Raw genomic sequence first — 10,593 nt, forward strand, 5'->3', positions numbered from 1 at the left:
TTCCATGTCAAGGTTTTAACTAGGCAACAAAGAACACGCAAATGATAGATACCTAAAGAGGAATGTTAACACTTAAGTGTTGAAGATCTATCAATATTCTATTTTATCTTTGATACTGAGAGAAGCAGAATAAAATGATCAAAGATCAATCATACTTGAACAAGAATCAAGCATGAACATATTCCATTCGCGAAACAAAATCGAAGGTCGAAAGTTTTCTAATTAAAAGGGACCTTCTAGATGGAATTAAAATATGAACTTGGCGTCCAGAGAAATATCGTTGAGTCTCCAATTTGAATCAAGTCATTCTAGATGATATAACTCGAGATATGGCTGTTTTCGTGAGACATGTACAAGTTGTCTCACGATACCTAATATCGTCTGATATTCCAAATATCGCTCGATAGTTTCATTTTACCAGAACTAGACCGGTGCCTGAAGTTAGACATGGATGTTAGCTTCGATCTCCAAGTGTTTTGAAGTCATTTTGTCTTACAGTCATCAAGATATTCAAGTTTCAGTGAGGAGTGTCATATATGCCAAGAGAAGTGAACCGGTCCATTCCCAAGACCAAGGAGCTAATTCATCACATTAGATTGTGTCATATCAGCTATATCAAGTTATATTCTCATCAGGGGGAGTAGATGCGCGCTGCACTCTTTTTCCCTTAGCCATGGTTTTTCATACTAGGTTTTCCTGGTAAGGTTTTTAATGAGGCAGCATTCTACGCGCTGTAGGAAATATTTTTGTAATGAACATCCAAGGGGTAGTGTTATGAACCAATTGTGTGGATGTCCATTAGGTCCATTAAGCCTATGTTCTAGGGTTCTAGAACCCTAGCTTTGTATATGTGTATATATGTACTATTATCTATGGAATAATAAGAACAATTGATTCCCTCTTTCACAACAATATCGTAATTAAATATCAAATGTAATGTTATTTTTAGTTAGCGTAGCCACCGGTGAAAACATTATGTTTCTTTCTTCCCCTTTGTTCTTAGACATCTATTCTATTACAACTTGAAATGGTACGAATAACCAAACAAGAATAAAACAACCAATAAAATAAATTCTTTTTTGAAAAGATCTTTCAATACTAGCTAAAGAAACAAAAAATTTAATTATGCACTCTTGAGATGTAAAAGATCTTGAAGTCAGGAAAACACAGTTGAAAAGTTTTTATCACCTCTGATTATGTTGTGAAGCGCAGCCATGGATGATGGTCATTTATCATTGTAATCATGTCCTTGTAATCCGTCCCAAAACTCTAACGTGCTGAATGTTGGACCATATTTTTCACATACCATTGTAGTGTTTCCAATTATGTATTCAAAGCAGTTTCTCGCCGTCTTGAGTTCTTCGTCCCCATAAGTTAAATCCCCTCCTTCTTTTACCCATTCTGGTTTGTTGATCAATATTTAAATCTGTTCCGTTGATATATCAAACAAAAATTATCAGTCCAAAAATATTGCCATATTTGGTTTACATAACATTTTTTCACATGATCCTAAGAGATTCATGATCATCGTAAACCAGTGAAGAATCACAATTTATTCGTAGACACACCATCGTAACGAGGATGGGGTGACCCCATGATTTATAAATTTTTTTTGATAGTATTTTAAGTTTGTTAGCATAAAATGTAAGATTTGGTTAACTATGTACAATTGACCCTTTATTTTAAGATTGAAATAGAGTTTAACTCACATGTTTGTGCGGATATAATTTCATTTTATAAATAAATAATTTTGGTATTATCTTAAATGCTTTAAATATAATATTTACATTTTAGCGTAATACACTGTGTAACTCTATATTCTTATTGTTTAGGTCTCCTTTTATTATTAATATACAATTATTTGTTTACTTTGTTATTAATTGTTATTAGTATAATGTATTTTTGAGTTCCATACAGTAAATTCACAATCTTAAATAATCAAATAAAAAATCTATTTCAAAATATGTTTTTTTAGTTTATACATTTTGCATATGATACATTTTTAACATTCATTTAAGGCTTGACCGGTGTTGCCGCTATTTTGGCATTTACAACAATCAAAATAACGGCGTAAACCACTTTTCACCGTTCTAAACCTCTCTAAATCAAAAGATGTTTTCAGTTAGCAACTTTTTGGTTGCGTACGGTTACGGGAAGGTAAATAATAAATTTTGAAATTCACAACAATATATTATCTAAAATGATTATATAGAAAATACAATAGTATAAAATTAACCTCTATTTCATGTGTTATTTACAAAATATGCTATTAGAAAACTTTGAAATTTTAATAATTCAATTAAGATACTAATAACAATTAGTTTCAACTATATATTTATTTTTTATTTTAAAACAAATGTTGAGAAAAATATAATACATTTTAAAAAAATAATTTTAAATATTTTTATAAAATAATGAATTCATTTGGTAACAAAAAAAAAACTCAAATTCAAATAATTCTCAAAACTCAAAATAATTGTTTAGTTTTCCAAATTTCTTGACAAAAATGTAAAATTTTGAAAATAAATATTTCAAACTGAAAATGATAATATTCTAAATTTTATTAAAAATATAAAACCATAGATGCTAAAGTATAATTTTTTGAAATGTAACACGAAAATAATATTTTAAAAATAAAAAGTAATATAATATTTTGAAATCTTTATTTAATAACAAAAAAACAGAAAAATTATAGGTCTTGTTTGCTATCTAACCAAAATTTGAAGTTAATTAAGTATATGACAATGAATTTGACATTATTAACAAACTAACATTTATCTCACCTTTACTTCGGTCATGCCTTCAATAATAACAAGTAGCCAGTCATTGAGAGATATACTGGATGACGTTGATGCCTTTTGCTATGGACATAATTGAGCCACTACTATTTACTATCCAATCTTGTAATGAAGCCATGTTATATACTTATTTACTATGAACATATTTATTATAAATAAAATAATAAAAAAATAACATAGGATCTACATGGATGACTAAGAAGAAAATCAACTAGAATTTGGAATTTTTGTTTTATTATGTATTATGAAAAACATTGTTCTTTTCTATTTAATAAAACTTAAATAAAACTTAAATAGTACTAATTTCATTTTTATATACGGAATAGATGGATCTGATACAGCAAATTGAGCAAGTTGGTATTCAATTTGAATGTTTAGAAGTCCAACAAACGTATGATTTAAAAATTCTAAAGTGTTTTTATTCTATATCACCAAAATAGTATAAGATACTAAACCCTTTTTAACTCCTAAATGATAAACATTATCTCAACCCCACCTCCAACCCCTAGAGTTTAGAAATGTTATATAATTGATTGATTAATATAATAATCAAATATGTTATATTAAGTAATTAATGAAATAATCCTACTATGACTTTTGTACGGTAGATTTTTTAGTGATTTTATTTTTGTAGAATAGATAGATCTTAGTTTTTGCATCCTCTTTCATATAACTAGATATCTATATTAATATTGACCCAAACGGAAAACATTCCCAGCTCCGCGACTGGAAATCCCTGCCATTATGTCTGCTTTATGTTTTAGGGTATATACAACTTAGTTTCTCAATGATTGTTGTTTAACTATTACCTGGTTCAAGAAAAGACAATAGTAAATCATCTGAGATTGCAGAAAAACGTGAATCACAGTATTAAATGGTAATCTAAAAAGTATGACCAATCTATCTAATGAAAATGACAATATTGAATGTCAAATGTGAATTTAACATTAAAACAACTTTAACTAAGAAACGAGAAAATACTATTTTTTTGATTAACATAGAATATTCATACATTATTTTTTAAAAAGATATACAGCCACACAAATAGATATTCTTTTCAGATATTTAAGAAATTGACTCATATCCGTGTGGCCACACAATAGAGTGTACTAAAATGCGTTTGAACCCAGATTACCTAACAACCCAAAGCTCATATGCTATTAGACCACTATACAATGGTTAAATAATAAAAGTTGTGTGTTTGATTGGTGGTTTTAAGTTATGCGTAAACATTTTCAATGGCCTATAGTTTCAATTTTGATATAGTATAAACTGTTTGTACCAAGTATAGAATAAATCCATGGCTATAGATCACAGAGAGTTGTCATTGATGACTAAAAGTAGATTTCAAAAGAAATAGAAACTATGTGCAGACCATAACATACCGAAAGACGGAAGAGAAATTAAGAAAGTGATAAAAATTAAAATAAACTAAAATAAACTTTGGATATACCCTTAAGATGCCGGAGACGAAGCTTCTCCGATCTATTCTATAAATTTCCGAAGTTTGTGAAACCACAATCACAACCCCTTTTCCTATCTCTCTCTATCAATACTTTTCTCTCCTTTGGCCTCGTCCTTCTCCTTTGCCAACGTTACTACAACGTGACGGTAAGAGTAGTTACAAGTTTATTGTATCTTCATTTAGAAAAAAGTTTATTGTATCTTCATCCAAATTTCGCACACACTTAAAAGTATTTTATTATGTATATTTTAATAGTCTTGCACCACAAAAAAAATCTTACTATTAAGTTTTGATTGTATTATCATTAAAAATACAATACTTACAATAACAAACAAAAAAATACACAGTATTAAATTTTGCAAGTGCACGTAAACAGGAGAAACAAGAGAGGCTAAGATGGCTGAACAACAACTAGGAGTGCTGAAGGCACTCGATGTGGCAAAAACGCAACTTTACCATTTCACGGCGATTGTCATCGCCGGAATGGGTTTCTTTACAGATGCTTATGATCTGTTTTGCGTCTCCTTGGTGACCAAGCTTCTTGGCCGCCTCTACTACTTCAATCCGTTGTCTGAAAAGCCTGGTTCACTGCCCCCTCATGTTGCGGCGGCGGTCAACGGTGTGGCCCTTTGTGGAACCCTTGCTGGTCAGCTTTTCTTTGGATGGCTGGGTGACAAGCTCGGAAGGAAAAAAGTGTATGGTATTACTTTGATCATGATGATCGTGTGCTCCGTGGCTTCTGGTCTATCTTTTGGTAACAAAGCCAAGGGTGTCATGACCACCCTTTGCTTCTTCAGGTACAATTATCATTATAATTTTTTTTGGTAAAAATTATCATTATAATTATATACTTTAAACATGTTTTAATAATAATCTCATAGTGAATACGCATGTTTTAAAAATTACTGGTTTGGACTAGATATGTCTAGTCAGAATATATATATTAACATATTTAATTATTATTTTTATTAATTTAGGTTTTGGCTGGGATTCGGTATTGGAGGTGATTACCCTCTTTCTGCTACCATTATGTCTGAATACGCTAACAAGAAGACTCGTGGTGCTTTCATCGCTGCCGTGTTTGCTATGCAAGGTGTTGGTATCTTAGCCGGAGGTTTCGTGGCACTTGCTGTCTCTTCCATTTTCGACAAAAAGTTTCCAGCTCCGACCTATGCAGTCAACAGAGCTCTCTCAACGCCTCCACAAGCTGACTATATTTGGAGAATCATCGTCATGTTTGGTGCTCTACCTGCAGCTTTGACTTACTACTGGCGTATGAAGATGCCTGAAACTGCTCGTTACACCGCTTTGGTTGCAAAGAACATCAAACAGGCCACACAAGACATGTCCAAGGTCTTACAAGTGGAGCTTGAGATGGAGGAAAGAGCAGAGGATATCGTTAAAGACCCTAGACTTAACTATGGCTTGTTCTCCAAAGAGTTTGCCAAACGTCATGGTCTTCCCCTCCTTGGATGTACCTCCACATGGTTCTTGCTTGACATTGCATTTTACAGCCAAAACTTGTTTCAAAAAGATATCTTTTCAGCTATTGGATGGATCCCAAAGGCAGCAACCATGAACGGAATCCACGAGGTTTTCATGATTGCTAGGGCACAAACACTCATTGCACTTTGCAGTACCGTCCCCGGCTATTGGTTCACGGTTGCATTTATTGATATTATGGGAAGGTTTGCGATTCAGCTAATGGGTTTCTTCATGATGACCGTCTTTATGTTTGCGATTGCCTTCCCTTACGACCACTGGATCAAACCGGACAATCGTATCGGTTTCGTGGTTATGTACTCACTTACCTTTTTCTTTGCTAACTTTGGTCCAAACGCAACCACCTTCATCGTACCGGCTGAAATCTTCCCAGCCAGGCTAAGGTCCACATGCCACGGAATATCAGCCGCAACAGGCAAGGCCGGAGCCATCGTGGGAGCTTTTGGTTTCCTATACGCAGCTCAACCACAAGACAAGACCAAGACAGATGCAGGATATCCACCGGGCATCGGGGTCAAGAACTCTCTGATCATGCTTGGTGTCATTAACTTTGTCGGTATGCTCTTCACCTTCCTTGTCCCTGAACCCAAGGGAAAGTCCCTTGAAGAGCTCTCCGGTGAGACTGAGGCTGAGAAATAATCATATGAGATGTAACATTTGGTTTGTTTGATCTTTCTTTTCTTTTCAATTTCAATGTCCCTTTGAGTGAGGTACTAAAAACGGTTGTTTGTAATGTGTACTTCAATTTTTACTGTCCTGTGTGAAAACCTTCTAATCCACACTTTGTTATTATCTAATCATCAATCTCAATGAATTATTTTTCTAATTTGATCTTCTATGGCACATTGCACTCTGTTAACAAACTTTGAATCATAATTAGAAAACTATCCAAGTATTTTTCGACCACTATTTAACATTTTAATATACTTCTTACTCCGATATAAATTATTTAATCTATGAAAAATCATTTTTCACAGCTTATATCTTTTCTCCGTCTTTCAAATCATCTTTCTGTATCATCTCTTTTCTGTTGACATTTATGGTTTTATTCAAATTGAATCAGAAATATCAAGTCAACTCAGTAAGTTGGGTTTGAATTTGACTGTGTTTGATGCTCCTTTTTGAACTTTCTGACAGGAACAACAACACTTGACAAGGAAGAAGTACAATTTGGAAAAGTTTCATTCTAATTGAATAGAACATACCAAGTTAACTCAGTGAGTTTGGTTTGAACTTGACCTTTACTAGGAATGGTCAAGTTCTTAATCCCAATGCTTTAGCTACGATATTATTATCGGCAAATAAAAGAAGGGATTCCCCGATTGATTTGATTGAATAAGATGATTCATGATTTCCTTATAAATGGAGAATATTACCTTCACACACGCACTTTTCCAATCTTCAATTACACAGTACTTACAACCTTAAACACACTTTTTTTTTGGGTGTAAACCTTAAACACACTTAAATTAAAGTCTATATTTTTGTTTATCAAATCTTCCACATCTCTAATACATTTCACCTCACATATTCTTTTCGATTCACACATGTGAATTCAACAAAAAAAAATCATGAAATAAACAACTTTAGTTCTTGAAAAACACACCTTAATCCTTTTTGTTTCAATTTCTATGTGTTTCAATTTGTAATTTTCCCTGACATTAAATCTATGCCACATAAAAACTCTAGAAATCTACGGTGCTTCCACTTCGAAACCAGCGAACAAAGTTCTGATTCAGCTTCAACTTCTTTAAGGGCACTTAAATTTCACCATCTACACAAGATGAGGCTTCGTTTGTTAAGCTAGATGAGCTTCCAACCTAAAATCAATTGGTGATAAGTGGAGTGGCACATCTATCTTATATATTACTAATGATCATTTCCAACATCCGATGTGGAACACTTTGTGTCTAATACACCCCCTCGAGATGATGGCTCTTTGAGCGTCAATCTCGGAATGCTTGGACAAGAATCGATGGGCCAGCTTTGGGCCAGATCGATGTGGATCGGGTTGGACTACGTGGATCGGGATATGATACCATGTAAAGCTTGATGAACTTCCAACCTAAAACCAATTGGGAATAAGTGGAGTGACCCATCTATCTTATATATTACTAAGGATCCCTTCCAACATCCGATATGAGATACTTTGTGTCTAATATTGTTTTTACCATCTCCTCAGTCTCACCGCCACCATTTTGTGTGTCCCTAAATGTGCCCTCTCTCGATCACTGTTCAAAATTGAAGTTACGACACAACGCTGTAGTACTTCATCGGGTACATATCTGTTAAACCTAACAATGGTAGTTCCATTCGAAACCCAGACCTCGATGCATTCCCCTTAGTGACTCATCCCACGCAACCTGCCAACCTCTAACCACTTATCACCCATCCACGAGTAATCCATCCACTCATCACCCATCCATACCCCATCCATCCATAAACAAGAGCCCCACAATCCTTACTCTACCTAACAGGTGTTACACAGTCTCGCCTTTTGTTATATGGTATCTATATGATGTTGTATATTTTATCTTAACCATAATTATTTTTTTGGATTGTACTTTTTTATTAAAATATGATTATTACTTTCTTTAGTTGTATGATGTTTGGAGGCATTTCTTGATTTTTGACTGCAAATTTTAGTTTTATGAGTTCCGTAGTCATTTTCTTTATATATGATCAAATGTTCGGTAGATGTATAAATTAAGGATTGAGAATTTATGATTTATGGTGTCTGGTGTATGTTGTATGTCGGGTGAAACTAATCATTGTTTATATTTTGAAAAGGTTTTAGGTTATATATATACTACTGTTAATTAATTATTGGATCATTCAAAATCAAAGAAATCTAGGATTGTGATTGGTGTTTTTACTTTAAAGACTTTAAAGGCTTTAAACTAATTCCAAAGTCTTTAAAGTCAGGTTTATTCCAATCAGGATTTAAGGCCTCTAAATTTAAAAAAAAACCTTCCTTAAAAATCCCAAAGCCAATATAACTGATTTTTTTCTTGGCTTGATCTATTATTTTAAAAGCCACAAATTCAGATTTGTATCTATTTTTAAAGCCACTTCTATTTTTTTTTAAGTCAAAAGTTGTGACAGTCAAACTTAAATTAAAACCGTAGAGGTTGATTGTTTGTAGATTTTGGATTAATTTTTGGTTTTTGTTTCTTCACAATCTATTTTTCATCCAATCAAAATTTTCAAAAAAATGGATTCCCTAAAATATATGGAAACTAGTTTTTTTAAATAACCTTTTTATTAACACGAAAACCTAAAACAACTTTTCATGGGTTTTTTACTACTCACTAGGGTTTTCAGTTTTTTTTTCCCTTTTTCTATATTCACCCATTAATAGAGGAAAAATAAATAAAAAATTCTAATTACTTAAAAATAAGATTCAAATCTGTGTTTTATTGTGACAGTGTGTCTAGTATATTTATAGGCTGTCAAGAATTTTTTTTTTGAAATTTGATTAATTTTAAATAATTAGTATATACGATTTTTGGGTCAAAATAGTATATACATAAGCATCAATTTTATATCTATTCTAATTGAAACTAACATTATATGTAAAAACTTTACTACAATGTGAATGATATTCTACCTGATGAAATCAATCTTTTTATAACAAATTGATCTTCATAAAAAAAATTTATTTACTATAGTGAACTACACAATAAATCATATACAATTTTAAAATTATCAAACTCAAAGTTAACTATTAAAATAATACGTAAATATTACTATTAGTAAATTTTGTAATATTTAGAAAAATTAATTTTCATCATTTTAATATATAAATTATAAGACTATATAACCAATATAATACTTAGTATATAAGAACATTTTTTAAAAATTGTCAATAAAATAAAACTAATTATTAAAACTAGTTTTATGTAAAGTTAAGTCAAGTTCTTAAAAATAATAGACAACTTCTAAAATTAAATAAATTACTAATCAATTAGAGGAAAAAATATACACAAAAATTAAAAAGAAAAAAAAATATTTAAAAAACAAAAAACTAGAATCTAAAATCACCATTCATGTTTTTGAAAAAGCTAAAAGCTACTACAAAATCAAAAACTAAAATCCAAAAATAGAAACTACAGAGACTCTAAGATCACACAACGGATTTGTTGTTTACGAAATAAACATAGAATGTAATTATATACATGCAGTAAATAGAGATTTAAGCAGTAGTGTTTGTAAGTTATCGACACGAGAGGAAGCTAGACTTAGGTGAACTTTCAGGTACAATAGGAATGTAAACTAAATAGATTATCAGGGGCTTATTATAGAACCGTTCTTGAACTCAAACTCAAGTTATAATCAATCAACTCTCACTGCAAAGATTATCAAAAAAAGATTTACTCATCTAAGAAAGATTTACATTCAAGGTCATTTTCCTAGATTATTATTACACTATTGTTGGAGATAAACATGAAGAATAACTTGGAGATCAAGTCATACTTATCGTATTCGAGTTATGTTTGGGATAAAGGGTTTTACTAGTTGGTTTAGGAGTTTAATATCTCTATATAAAGAAGATGGTGAGTTATGCCATGAACTTGTGGGATTATAGATTATTTGTGAGAGCTTAAATTTGAGTTATTTTCTTAAGCTAATAAAAGTGTGAGTTATATAACCTTGAGTTTCATCTACATACGTTGGACAATAATTGGTATCAGAGCATAATCTGAAATCAATAATTGCGAGAGATATGGGTGATATAACGACCGTAATCGCAAAACCTAAGGAGGGGAATTCGACGATAACAAGCCTGATGCTAAACATAACAAATTATACAGTCTGGCTATTCGA

At 31.8% G+C, this 10,593-nt stretch overlaps 1 protein-coding gene across 1 annotated transcript; it reads left to right on the forward strand.

Moving 5' to 3' along the window:
- The first annotated feature begins 3,993 nt into the window (after positions 1-3,993).
- Positions 3,994-6,602, forward strand: LOC106443959 (probable inorganic phosphate transporter 1-3). The gene is made up of 3 exons (XM_048767542.1): positions 3,994-4,409; positions 4,640-5,060; positions 5,241-6,602. Exons 2-3 carry the CDS (start codon positions 4,660-4,662, stop codon positions 6,403-6,405), a joined length of 1,566 nt encoding a protein of 521 aa, XP_048623499.1. The 5' UTR covers positions 3,994-4,409; positions 4,640-4,659; the 3' UTR covers positions 6,406-6,602.
- The last annotated feature ends 3,991 nt before the right edge of the window (positions 6,603-10,593 follow it).

Source organism: Brassica napus, chromosome C9, assembly GCF_020379485.1.
Source record: "Brassica napus cultivar Da-Ae chromosome C9, Da-Ae, whole genome shotgun sequence".
Classification (NCBI taxonomy): Eukaryota; Viridiplantae; Streptophyta; class Magnoliopsida; order Brassicales; family Brassicaceae; genus Brassica; species Brassica napus.